The sequence below is a fragment of the Rhinolophus hipposideros genome (assembly GCF_964194185.1).
Source record: "Rhinolophus hipposideros genome assembly, chromosome: 9".
Classification (NCBI taxonomy): Eukaryota; Metazoa; Chordata; class Mammalia; order Chiroptera; family Rhinolophidae; genus Rhinolophus; species Rhinolophus hipposideros.
The window spans coordinates 17,244,078-17,257,904 of NC_138055.1; the positions used below are offsets into that span (position 1 = coordinate 17,244,078).

Consider the following 13,827-nt stretch of genomic DNA (forward strand, 5'->3'; position numbering starts at 1 on the left):
ATATACAACATTATATGAAAATCTATCAACTGGCCATTTGCCAAGTTTTTGACATTAGGCCAGGTTTTTTTACCTTATGAGTCTGTTGATTAACGTTGGACCTCTTTTTTTCATGAGCCACTCCCATAATACAATGTCTACAAAGAAAACTACACTTGCTAAGTAGTTTTAATTAAAATATAACTAGATTTTTATGATTTTTATTACTTAATCTTTTGTAATTGTCACATGTGCCTAATTTAAGAGTTTTTTTTAATTTAGAAACTTGCCTTTAGTTATTTGTCATCAACTTAGTTTCACAAAAATAACTCTTTCAACATTCAGATTCTGTCAGCTCATATAATATTATTTAATTATGTACATTAATAAACATGGGTTTCTATCACAAACAGTGGTATGCTAGTAAAGAACCCATATTCCCTCTTTGTGAGCTTATAACAAATACTTATGTAAGAATATTAGAAAATGGCCTTCTTGTTCTTATCAGTTCTACAGAGAGAAAAAGGAAGTCTGTCAGAAAGAGGTCAATTAAGAGAGCTTTTACTATTTACATTGAGTTCACTACGTTTTAAAACTGATGCACATTTATCCAGACATCAATACATGAAAATAACATAAAATGCAAAAAAAAGGATGATTTGAGAAATCTACCTTACAAGTAAGACCAACTGAAAATTGTATCTTTTGCCCTTTAGACAAATGATTGTATTAAAATTGCTTTTGTCAGAAAATGTGTTAGACAAAGGTTAGTCTTTTTCAGTTGGTAATGAAAAAGAAATATGAGACACAAAAGAAAAATGAGGTACAGCAAAGTTGGAAAACTATTTGACAATTCCTGCTAAAGTTGAACATATTTGTAAGCTATCACCCAGCAATTGCACGCCTGGATATGTACCCAGCGGGGGTGTGTGTGTGACTGGGTGTGTGGGTGTCTGTATTCACTAAAAGATACGTGCAAGATTTATAGCAGCATTATTGATAATGACCAAAATTTAGAAATATCTTAAATATCTGTCAGCAGTAGAATGGATAAATACATTGCAGTTTACTTAATTAATGGAATACTGTATACAACAATGAGAATGAACAAAGTTCCACAACATGTAACAATGTTGGGAAGTTTCACAAACTAATGATGAGTAAAACAATGCCAGACCAAGAAAATACGAGTATATACCATCTGATTCCATTTTTCTTATCTTCAAACATGTAAAAGTAAGCTAAGGTTTTAAAAGTCAGGATAATGAGCACTTTTTTGTCAGAGGGCAAGGAAATACGACTGGAAGGAAGCACAAGACAGCTTTTGGAACGCTGGAAATATTTCTTAATTTAGGTGCTGTTCTCCTTGACCCTGTTTTCCTTGAGCTGTATGCTTAAGATTTGTTTATTTTTATTATGTAAAAGATGTATCAAAAAATGTGACTTTATCTGCTAAATTAATATTAACTGGAGAAGCCATGTAGTAAAGACACAGAAAAATGTATTGAGCTCCACAAAAAGGATTCGAGAAGAGCTTGATTATGGAATCTTATCAAAAAGGGAAATAATATTTAACAACTTAAAATATACCATCTGTAGCTAATTTAGTTATGATAACTATTTTTCAGCCCAATTTGTTGTATTTTGCATACTTAGTACTTGGATTATGCAACCACCAAGAATTATTTAATAGGCATATAATTATAAACCATAAATCATTTTATCTTACTCCTACAAAGTAATCTGGATCGTCCTCTTCATTTTCAAGTCAGTTTTTATTTAAAAAGTATCAAGTTCTGTTCAGGATAAAATACTGTTTCAAGATTAGAAAAAAATTGGTTCATTGGACAGAAATACACTTAATTGACCTTTTTTTGATAGAATATTCATATTTTCTGCCTCTGGTTTCCTTCATTTGAAAGGGAAAAATATTCTGTCTCGTATCTATTTATTCAATTCATATAATAGCAAATAAAAATCAAATATATATTAGAATAAGATCAAAAGAATGGAGCCTTTAAGCTATTTTCTCATGGAACTCACTGAATTTGCAAGACAAATTCCCACTATTTCAATTGTGATAAAAATATTAGCCAACCCTTTATTCTGCAAAAGGCAATAGAGAGGAAAGAAATACTCAGTTGCCATAGTTAATGATCTTATTCATTGTGTGGAGTGAAACAACTGCATAAACCCTTGGTAGATGCAATTCCCCTCCTCAATTAAATTGTAATTCTCTCCTTTGTATAGTAAATATGGATGAAAAGTGTTGGTTTGATAAGAAGAAAGTGTGTGGTTCTAAATTATCTAATCAAGTATAATCATTTGGAAAACATTGATGTTGGTATATATGTTATGATATTTCAATATCGGAGACCCTATAATTTCCCTAAGGAAGAAAAAATATTTGGAATTATGGGGTTTGGTACAGGGTAGTTGTATGTTCAATAAACACGTCTACTTTCTTTGAAGTAAATTTTTGCCTAGACTTTAAAAATATATTCTTTAAGTTTGTTGAAATTTGTTATGGTCCCTAAGAGGTATGAACTATAAAACCCAGAAGAAAAAGTCCAAGGCATTCTAATGAATGAGTTCAGTGCTTAAGGACCAGAATTGTGTAGGCACTCTGCCAACCACCCACCAACTTCTGTCTCCTGCCATGCGAACGCTCTGCCACACTGTATTGGTAAGATGTAACAGTGCCTACGTGTAAAGAATGAGCTGGAAAACTACCATTTTGATTGGTGGATAGCACTTCTCACAACAGGTGCAATTACCGAGATTTCCGAGTCTTGATGTCCACCGGGGATGGGAAAGAAACTGAGATAGAAAGCCATGTCAGTGATTAGCTTGGTTCTTGTTACTGTGGATTTGTAGGTATTGAGAAGGAGAGTGGGCGGAACCGAGTGTCTTTTCATTCAACCCACCTTTAATCTGATAGCTATCAATCAAGGCCACCTTTGAGAAAGAGAATTGGGGAAGTAAGCCAAATGAAAAAGATGTAAGATAAGGAAGAGACCCTGGCATGGAAACCGAAAGGCAGAAGGAATAAGCAACTATGGAAAATTACTATCTCCCTAAATTTGTATCACCTCATACTAGCTTCTTTAATGTTATTTTGAAAATGTAAGCACTGGTGGATGGGGGTGGGTGTGTGTGTGTGTGGCACCCCTAGTAGAAATTGTTAATTGAAATAATATGGGATTGCAACCTGATTAGGTTAAGATTTTGCCCACAAAATGATTATATGAATAATTTAATTTGGTTACTATGTTGCTCTGTTAAATTAACTAGAGAGAAAATGTATGTGACTTTTTCCAAGATTATGGTAAAAGTTAAATTCTTCATACTACTTTCACATCTTCTAAAATAATTATAATTATAATTTTCTTTAAAATGTATACTTTATTAAGTACACATGTCTACCTTATAATCTGTAGTTATTATCTTTGAATAGATTCATGGAAATTTTCTTTTTTTAGTAGTAACGTGTCAAAAATATTTAAAATTATACTCCTATTCTTTTCTTAGGATTTGGAGCTTGGAAGGAATCCAGACAGCTCAGTTTGTTCTTAATTCCCCTGGAATGAGTGTGTGCTGGCATCCGGAGGAAACTTCTAAGGTTTTTATTTATAACTTAGCTTTCTTTTATCAAGCTGAAAAGACATACATGTGTAATGCATGTATACATAAAGGGGGGAAAAAAATCAATCACTTTTCCTACCTCAGACACTCTAATTGTCACAAATGTTTTTAGATTAGTCTAGAAATCTGTACCTTAAAAGTTCTATATAATTTTTAATTTAATAACCATCACCCATAAATGGCATTTATTCAGAGTACACTTTCTCTGCTCTTTGCTAAATTACAATGTAAAAACTGATGCCCAGGCTATGTAGCAGCAGAATTTGTCTTTTCAAAAAAAAGTTAAATCCATGCTTGTGAGCCATCCTGTGTGAACAGAAAGCATCAGTGGCAGAAGGCACATTGTACCTTGCTGCAGTGGTGTTCAACTCCTATTCAAAGTAGAGCTTTCTAAAATTCTAAAAATGTCAGTTGGCCTTAACTCTTATTTCACTAAGAAGATGGGAACCGTTCAACAAGAGTTCTCTCACTTGCCAGTATCTTCTCTTGGGCATCACTCATTTTATCTTTCCCTAGAATCTAAAAAGTTACTACATTCATCTTCTTAAATACAGTTAATCTTTCAATTGTTTAGAGCTGGTGCCAGTTCCTTAGGCATCCTGTGTTCGTGGCCCTCTAATGTCTTCCTGTTTCTCCAATGACTCTTTTCTGTCCTCATATTTGCACAAAAAGGTAAGCTTGTTTGATCACAGCAAACACATACTGCTTACTTACGTATGCTTGGCCCATTGTCAGCATTTCACAAATGTGAGCTCATTTCACCCTCATGACAAGTTGATGAGATAGGTGCTGTGATGATCTTCATTTCACAGGGAGGAAAACCAAAGCTTACACAAGTTAAACTGCTTGCCCAAGGCACACAGCTGCTAACTGGGAGATTGGCATTTCAACCTAAGCAGCCTACTCCATAGTTCTTGCTCTTAACCCTCACATTCTTCTCTCCCCTTTGAATTTTAATCTGCCTTCTTCACACATTCTCTTTCTAAATGTTTGAACTCTTCAATTCCTCTTTCCCCATTCCTTGGTCTAACTCTATGATCTCATTCAATCTCCACTACTCTCTCAGAAGTCATCAGTGCTTTTTTTATTTTTTTAAGGGGAACAGGACTTTATTGGGGAACAGTGTGTACTTCCAGACCTTTTTTCCAAGTCAAGTTGTTGTCCTTTCAATCTTAGTTGTGGAGGGTGCCGTTCATCTTCAAGTTGTTGTACTTTCAGTCTTAGTTGTGGAGGGTGCAGCTCAGCTCCAGGTGCAGTTGCCATTTCTAGTTGCAAGGGGCACAGCCCACCATCCCTTGCGGGAGTCGAACCGGCCACCTTGTGGTTGAGAGGACGCGCTCCAACCAACTGAGCCATCCAGGAGGCAGCTCAGCTCAAGGTGCCGTGTTCAATCTTAATTGAAGGGGGCGGAGCCCACCATCCCTTGCAGGACTCGAGGAATTGAACTGGCAACCTTGTAGTTGAGAGCCCACTGGCCTATGTGGGAATCGAACCGGCAGCCTTCGGAATTAGGAGCATGGAACTCTAACCGCCTGAGCCACCGGGCTGTCCCCATCAGTGCTATTTTTAACAAACCCATTCTTAATCTCAAGGCAGCTTTTTGCTCTGTTGTTCAATTCTGTCTTGAAACACTGGTCACTTGATCTTTGAAGCTGCATTATTCTGTCCTCTTGAGCGTCTTTCCATGTATTCTCTCTCTCTCCACTGTCAACTCGGCTTTCACCATGTATTTGTGAATTGTCGCAAGGGGTAGTTCTCAACTGCACTGTACCCTTTGTTGTAATAGAGGACAAAAGAATGAATAAAGACCTTGCCCTTATTATATACTGACTCATAAGAAAGAAAAACATGCAAAGACAGCAACACATTTTAAGTGTTAGAATCAAAACATCTAGTGAGTAGATTAATGACATAAAGAAGGATTAATCAGACAGATCTATTTACAACCTTCATAGAGGAGAGGAGCTAATCGTGGGCTGAGATGCCCCAGGCTGTATAAGTTCTCTGAGCCCTGGAATTCCCTGAAAACTTGTTTCAGGCCTATTGGATCTTTCATCAGTAGAGTTATACTCTGTATATGTGCGTGAGTGACATTTTCTAATTTTTCATTTTATATATATGCGGGTTGTTTCCATGTATAATTTCTGAATCCAGGTCCTAAATTTTATACCTAAATTTTTCCCTGTACCAGTGAGTCTTCTTGAAACATAATCAGGGACCTACTAAATATTTTTGATGTGTTACTACTACCAAAATATTCATATCGCCATGTATAAACACAATAGGCTACTTTTTAAAAACTGTGACCTAGAGAAGCAATGAGAATGTTTATTACAAACTCTATCCCAAAACATTTATCTTAATACTTAATTGGTGGTTATTTCAGATCCATTTCTTTTATATGCTTTAAGATCATTTCTGTTTTTCTTTTATGTATCATTAAAATTCCACCCCGTCCCATCTCCATTATTTTTTTTATTTTTTATTTTTTTGTATTTCCATGACTTCAGAATGTTTGGAAGTCCCTGCTCTAAATCATATAAACTCAGAATTGTAAAGTTACCTTTGATATCTTACTTCCCTACAACACAGACTTTTTAAAATATTTTAATTTTTCCTTCACTGTCACTAGAATACATTCCTCTGTGTCATAAAGTACATTCTGCACATTTCTGTTCTCACAAGTAGCTCTTTCTAAGCCTTAACTTGTTTCAAAAGTCTTTGGCTCTCTACTCTGATTCTTCTTGCCTACATTAGATAGACTAACCTTAAAATAGCAGTTTCAGCATTTCACTGCTAAACTCAAAAACCTAAAGTACAGAGAGACGACACAGAAGTGGTTAAGAGTATGGACTCTTGAGTTAACTAACTGCCTGGAGACACGTCCCAGTTCACCACTGACTAGCTGTGTGATCTCTGGCAAGTTACAAAAGCTCTCTCAGTCACTACTTGCACTTCCTCATCCTATAAAATGGAAGCTCATGAACATGAAATGACTGAACACGGATAAAATCCTTAAACGAGAACCTGACACATAATAAGCACTGAATCAAGTTCAGCTTTTTGTCGTAGTAAAGTTATTACTATTAGTGACACAATCTGGTGGTTCTCAGTGGTCAGCTTTTAAGTGAAGGAAACAACCTTGCTCCCCAGGCCTGTCTGTGCCCTTGAACTATGCCATGCTGCCTTCCCTTCTGGAAACACACTTATCTTGTGTAAGGATGTGTAACATAAATGTATCTCTTTTGCGAAATACACACTTAGCTATCCTTTCTAGGCAACATAACTTAAAGGTAACTTCCCAGAATAAATCCTTAGGCTCATTTATTTCTGGTGACTATACAACTTAAAATTGTACCAAATTTTCTTGACTCTTTTGCCAGATATTTTTACATAGTCTTTTCTTCCTTTCTATTTCATCTTCCATTTATAATATAGACAAATGTTTGCATGTTACTATAGAAATTGGATCTGCCTACTTTGCAGATTTGGCTAGTGAATTAATTAGATAGTTAAATTTTCTTTATTTTTCTGTTTTACAGCTGATGGTTGCAGAAAAGAATGGAACAATCCGATTTTATGATCTTACAGCCAATCAGGCTATTTTATCTCTTGAATCGGAACAGATGCCGTTAATGTCAGCGCACTGGTGCTTCAAAAACACCTTGAAAGTTGGAGCTGTTGCAGGGAATGATTGGATAATTTGGGATATTACTAAGTCCAGGTACTACCTCAGTGTGTTTATCTACTGCTTACCAAAAAAAAAGTCACTACTGATGAATGATCCGTTGAGCCATTCTTGAATACCTGTTCCTCACTGGAGAGCAAAAACAAGTCCCTCCTGTGGAAGGGCCAGCCACTATGGGTTTTTACATAACAGAAACAGGCACGTGCTTTGCAGGTTTATTTTGATAGTAACCCAGAAAGAACAGTGTACAGGGAGGAAATCTTTGATCTGAGCAATGTTTACTTATGTTAAAAAAAAAGAAGAAGAAGAAAAACACTGACCCTGTTGACTGATGGTGTTCTGTAATGGTTCTAATTCACGTTATGTCTATATCGTATTTCATCTATTTTAATCCAGTGCTCATTTGGAATTTTGTCACAGTTGAAATATGTTGGACCTTGTGTCCTTTAAAAAGAAAATACCTTTGAAACCTTAATTTAAGTCCCTCTGCTTGAGACCAGCACATAATTCATAAAATCGAAATGTTATCTTTTAGTTACCCTCGAGAAAAGAGACCTGTCCACATAGATCGAGCCTGCTTATTCAGGTAATATACTATTAGTTGCCGTCATCATTTGATTTTCTGAGTTTGGTTCTTTTGTTCATGTTTATACCACCCTCTGGAGTACTTTCCCAGTCTTCTCTTTTGTAGGGGGGTGGGGGGAGTTGTTTGTGGCTGTTTTTTTCTGATCGTTTTATAAATGGCTATTTTTCCTTTCCTAAATAAGTTTTTGCTTTTGTCTTTTGGTTTAGGCAAGGGAATGATTTGTTTTTCAATATTCTTTTTTGAAAAGTTTTTAAAACACAAAACATGTTGCCACTGCAATACCACCCCAGTAATTTGGAGCATATACCTCCTTATTTTTAGTGCTGATAAAAATATGAAATGTAGGTGGACCCATATTTATACATACAAATTTCATTTTTGTACTTTAAATGAGAACATGCTAGCTATTATATTTCTCCACCTTCTTCTTTCTTTGCTAAAATTAACATACATGTCTACCTTGTTCTTTATCATTCATGTTTGCATTCTAGTCTATTGTGTAATGCACTCTTGGGTGCTTTCAGCTTCAAGTAACAAGAAAACTTACTAAGAGACTAAAACCAGTAGGACATTTATTACAGGCTATGCTACATCAAATCTAAAATATCCCCAATAAAATTGTGAAACTTGATGAAAACCCTATTTAATGTACTCCTAAGAAAAAAGTATATGAGGTGTGATAAAAAAATACTGTGACTATTTAAATTTTAAAAATTATTACAGTAAAAGACACATTGCCATTAATCCCTTTCAAAACACTCCCCTTTGCTTCAAACACACTTATCCCATTGTTCTTGCCACTCTCTAAAGCAGTTCTGGAAGTCCTCTTTCGTGAGTGTCTTTAGTTGCGCTGTCATGGCTGCCTCAAGGTCCTGAATCGTGTTGACTTTAGGGAAGAGCCAGAAGTTGCACGGTGCCAGATCTGGTGAATAAGGTAGATAAGGACACACCGTAATGTTTTTATTTGACAGAAATTGCCATACCACAAGTGATGTGTGACACGGAGCATTGTCGTGATGGAGGATGATTTATAGCAAACTGTAAAACACACCTCTCAACCATAGCTCACACCTGACTGACCTCACCCAACAAGTTGAAACTTGTCACACACTGTTACTAAGGTTCGATGTGCTGCTTCCCATATTGAAGATTCCTGCCTTTCCGTTGGATGGCAGTTGGCAGCAGCATTCACTGTATTTTGTGATCACAACGGAAAGTCTCTGTATCACACATCGCTTCTGGTACGGCAATTTCTGTCAATTAAAAACATTGACAGAAACATTGACCAAAGGAAGAGGAGAGGAAGCAGCACTCCCTGTTCACTGGGGATTGCTGTCATTGTCTTAAACCAGCTGTGTCTCATCCCTTGGAATTGGACACTCTGTGCTAGAATGCAGTTGGGGTTCAGTTAGCATGGACAAGGGCAGAATGACTGTTGGACAAACAACTAATAATATCAGCCACACTTTTTTTTTTTTTTTTTTTTGTCAAGGAATCCTTTCTTTTTCTTGTATCTCCTCTACTGCACTGTTAGTGCTGGGCCTGTCACTGGAGCTCCATTATCTCTTGTTGATTCATTGACTCTTTACATTGACTCTTTATATTCCAATGTCTAGGTTGTCTTGAAACTTAAATACAGAGGGTGCCAAGAAAATATATACACATCTTAAGAAAGGAAAAAACAGTATTAAAATTGTAATACAATGAATGACGCTACTAGCTTTCATTTGATTAACGCCATCTTTTGAACAAACACCATCCTACACATTGCTACTGTCATTCAATCCAACTTTGAACCGTAATATACATAGATAACGTCTCTTAAAATGTGTACATTTTTTCGGCACCCTCGACATTTAACTATCTAAATATTCTGGCTGTTTGCATTACCCCAAGGAGTTTAAACACATGAGTTTTATCACTAACATATAACAAATATCAATAAGAACATTAGATGTGTTTTTTTAATGTGTTGTACTGTGAAATATTTTGTATCTGTCTGATGCCTTGTTTGTGTCTCCTACCACACTGTCAGCCTTTGGTTGTAAGAAAGAACTGCTAACCTTGTGTAACTTTGGAACTTAACAAAGTGGCACACAATAAGCATGTAATGAATATTCATAGAATGAGAAAATATAATTAACTTCTCTGGAATTCCCAGTCTAATTGTAAAGCCAGGTTATCAAATTTAGGGTTTAAAATTATTAAGGGTTTATTTAGGGTTTAAAATTTGTTTTTGTGCAAAAAGGAATAACCTGGTTCAGAGAAGCTTGTAGTTATCAGTAAGATACTGTTCTTATTTTTACCCTTTGCTTTTCTCAGGTGGTCCACAGTTAATGAATACTTGTTTGCTACTACTGGTTATCCTGGCAAAATGGCAAGCCAATTTCAAATTCATCATTTAGGACACCCTCAGGTAATTTGGAAATATTTTGTGGCATACATATGTTTAAATTTACGTTTTCTACTTTTCTACTCATAGCCCACAAATTTGTAATATGTAATTAATTTATAAATGTCTATTATTTGCATGAGTTAGAAAGAGAAGGCTTTTTTTTTTTTTTGATGCTTAAATCACCAGTGGTAATAGACTTTTGTCAATATTCATGTAAAGGGCATTTTATTTCTTGTATTATATTTCCTCCTTCATGTAAATATAATGATTTTCCTTGCTTGGTTGGTTTAGACTGCAAAAATATTTGAGTATGGACTGCACCATTTATTCATAGATTATTTGTATCCTTCATTCTAGCCAGCTACAAACAAATAATGCATATTTCACCTATGAGGAAGCACATTTTTAATTCTGTTTCTGCTATAAATAGACACTGTATCAACGCATTTCTTATTTTTGAAGGGTAGTTTTTGTTTATCAACTTTGATGAATTATTGAGCTTCTTTAATTCTTCACATATTTTATAGCCCATCCTCACAGGTTCTGTAGCCGTTGGATCTGGCCTTTCCTGGCATAGAACTCTCCCACTATGTGCAATTGGAGGAGACCACAAGCTGTTATTTTGGGTGACTGAAATGTAAAATAAATTTTCTGGGTACCTTAGATCCATAAACTTTGTATTTTTAGTACATATTTTGGAGAATTCCTTATTTTTATACCAAATATACTGTAAGCTCTAGAAATATCTCAGTTGTTGTTTTTGTTAAATAAAATGTTGATGGTATGAAAAATTATTTTCCTACTCTGGTGTGTGCGCACGCGTGTGTGTGTGTGTGTGTGTGTGTGTGTGTGTGTGTTTAAATCATCTGTTACGGCTGTAATTGACACAGCAGCTCCAGAAAAAGAGATAACTAGGGAAACATAATGCTTTTGATTTTTGTTACAGGATTTTTCCAAAGTATATACTATCTTCTATACTTTATGTATATGCTATTTTCCTAATTCTCAGAGACACAAACATTTACAAAAGAGAAAACATGTCTCTCCTTTCAGCGTTACTCTAGAAGTGGTTGAATGTATTTGTGTGGATGTATGTATTTTTTTAGCAATCTGTTATGTGTAAGGGGTCTTACAATTTCTTCAGGTATTATAAAGCCTCATTAAATTTAATATAAAAATGACTTTCAGTTTCTTGAAAATGTGGCTGATGATGTTGTTCAACCCTGTTTACTGTATGCAAATTCCTTTTGACTGGACATCTCAGCATTCTTAGAACATCTGGTATATAGGATAAAGCTTACCTTGAAAAATGACATCATTTAATACTTTTTACAGCCTCTGCCTTTTATGAATTTTTACTATTCTTATCAAGAAATTTAAATGTTTTGGGGATGACACCTAGTGGCAATAGAACTTGATTCACCATCTCAAAGCTTATTGAAATCAGGATTATGTAAGGCAGCCATATCATATTTTTAATGACACATCGTAATATAATCAGAAGCGCTTAAACTTAAGTTTCTGCGTGTCAGTAAAGTATAGAGTTAAATAAATGCCTACAAACTCTGCATTGCTGTTAGTTAATGCCCTCTCTGAAGCTGCATTTCCTCTTAAAAAATAGAGATATAGGAATTAATGTCTCACGGAATTAGTGAGTATTAATGTCTCACGGAATTAGTATTAATAAAAGGTGACTGAAAATACCTAACAAGTGCCTGCCACACAGTTCAGGGATTTGTAGGTATTATTAATTTATTTCAGAGATGTATAGTTCTTATTTTTGAGAACTTAGAAGTTTATTTCTAATAACACCAGTAAATATTTTTTAGTTAGTCTACTAAGTTTTCTACTTATAAGATGTCTTGTAAGTATCTAATGGAATCAAGAAAATTATCTTTAAGAGAGAAAATGTTGCAGGTAATTAAAAATTTTTTAGTAAAGTTTTGTAATCCTGTAGATTGTTACATGTTTTAAAGTACAGATGAAAAATTACATAGCACAGCAATTTCCATGTCAGTTATTTAATACAGTAAAATATTAATACCAAATAATAGAAATATTTTCCTTTACCCCTCATAAGCAGATTTTGAACTTAAAAAGGCAAAGGACAGAAAATTTTGACATGGTTGCCTTTAATAGTCTCTGTGATGGAACAGACAATGTTAAAAGTATGAGGATAGGCCAAAGAATTTGTCATTTTAGGATGTATCCCAAAAATAAGGGATACAACCTGAAATGACAGATTGGACCAGTGTTTTTGAAAATTGTCTTATACTTAGAAAAATTGACTTAGGAATTGAATGGGTTATGTTTAGGGATGGAGATTGGAAAGGTTTGGGTATTTGGGTATATAGGATATGGATTTTCCAGAATAAGGGCTTATCCAAATATAAAAGTTGTCTCTTGAAATTACCCAATAGAACTATCTGTTGAGGCAGCTGCCTTGGGCAAAGAAAGATAACTCACGGTGGTCGTGTCAATACAGATGCCAACGAGAGGCAGGTAGTATTACCCTCAAAGAGAGAAAATGGTTCTGTGTGTAAATTAATATGGTGGCTGTGAGGTGAGAGGGCTGTCTTTACCTCTTGGTTTCAAGAGTGGTATAAATTTTATTCTGAGTAAGCATTGAGAACTGTAACTTTGTCTTTCAATCTTACATATAGGCTACGCAACCATTTTCCAATTTCTCCTTTGTTATTAAATTTTAGTGTATTCAGTTACTTTAAGTGGTGTAGTGATACTCTTTTTCCTTAGTAAACTTTGTTTTTAAGTAAACTGTGTTTAAATTAGACTAAGGCAGGAGGAAATGTTTAATGGGGAATTAATTATTGGTCATCACTTCTAATTCCTGATAAATAACATGAGGTGTGTGTGTGTGTGTCTGTTCCAGTTAGTTTTAGTTTTTCCACATTTGTTTATAAATATGTCTAAGATGGTTTTTCTTTTGTTGAAATTAAGTTTTCCTAAGGATTGCTTCACTTACAAACATTGTGAAAAGAAAAAGAAAGTTGTACTTATGTTCTAAAATGTGTATTATTTAGGACTGTTGAAGCAAAAGTCAGGATATCACAAATCTGCAAGATGTCAGAACTAAATCCTACTCTTTCAAAATGATGGGATCATAAGTCTTATTTTATTTTTATGATTTGGCTTGTACATTGTGAATATTTTAATGTTTCTCCCATGCCAAAACACAAAATCACACACCCATGCACTCCAATTTGTTTCTTACTTTGGTAATTTGCAACTGCATATTGACACTGACCTAGAAATGTTCCTGTTGCTGTTTTAAATCTCATGTCAGTGGAGAAGAAATTGAAATCTGGTTTGCACATTTGTGTCTGGTTTTTTGTAATTGTCCAAAATCTGACATTATCCCAGAAATGCTGATTGGGAAGTTACGAGACAGTATTGTGCCCAGGACTGATTTCTGAGGAGAGGGAAAGTATTTGCTCCAGATTATTCCCCATGTTTTTCTGTAGCTCAGAAAGTTATACTCAATTTAACCCAACTTTATGTCATACCAGTAATAGC

At 35.0% G+C, this 13,827-nt stretch overlaps 1 protein-coding gene across 5 annotated transcripts in view; it reads left to right on the top strand.

Annotated features, from left to right (window-relative positions):
* NUP37 (nucleoporin 37) overlaps window positions 1-13,623 on the top strand; it is a 37,677-nt gene extending 24,054 nt beyond the window's left edge. For 3 of the 5 annotated variants that reach the window (XM_081060210.1, XM_081060208.1, XM_081060211.1), the window contains 5 exons: window positions 3,511-3,601; window positions 7,167-7,348; window positions 7,848-7,898; window positions 10,221-10,314; window positions 10,821-11,079. In XM_081060210.1, coding sequence (XP_080916336.1) covers window positions 3,511-3,601; window positions 7,167-7,348; window positions 7,848-7,898; window positions 10,221-10,314; window positions 10,821-10,934 — 532 coding nt within the window. In that variant the 3' untranslated portion in view covers window positions 10,935-11,079. Of the gene's footprint in view, window positions 1-3,510; window positions 3,602-7,166; window positions 7,349-7,847; window positions 7,899-10,220; window positions 10,315-10,820 lie in introns of all 5 variants that reach the window. The other 2 variants (XM_081060207.1, XM_081060209.1) reach the window with 2 other exon arrangements.
* Window positions 13,624-13,827: the final 204 nt, after the last annotated feature.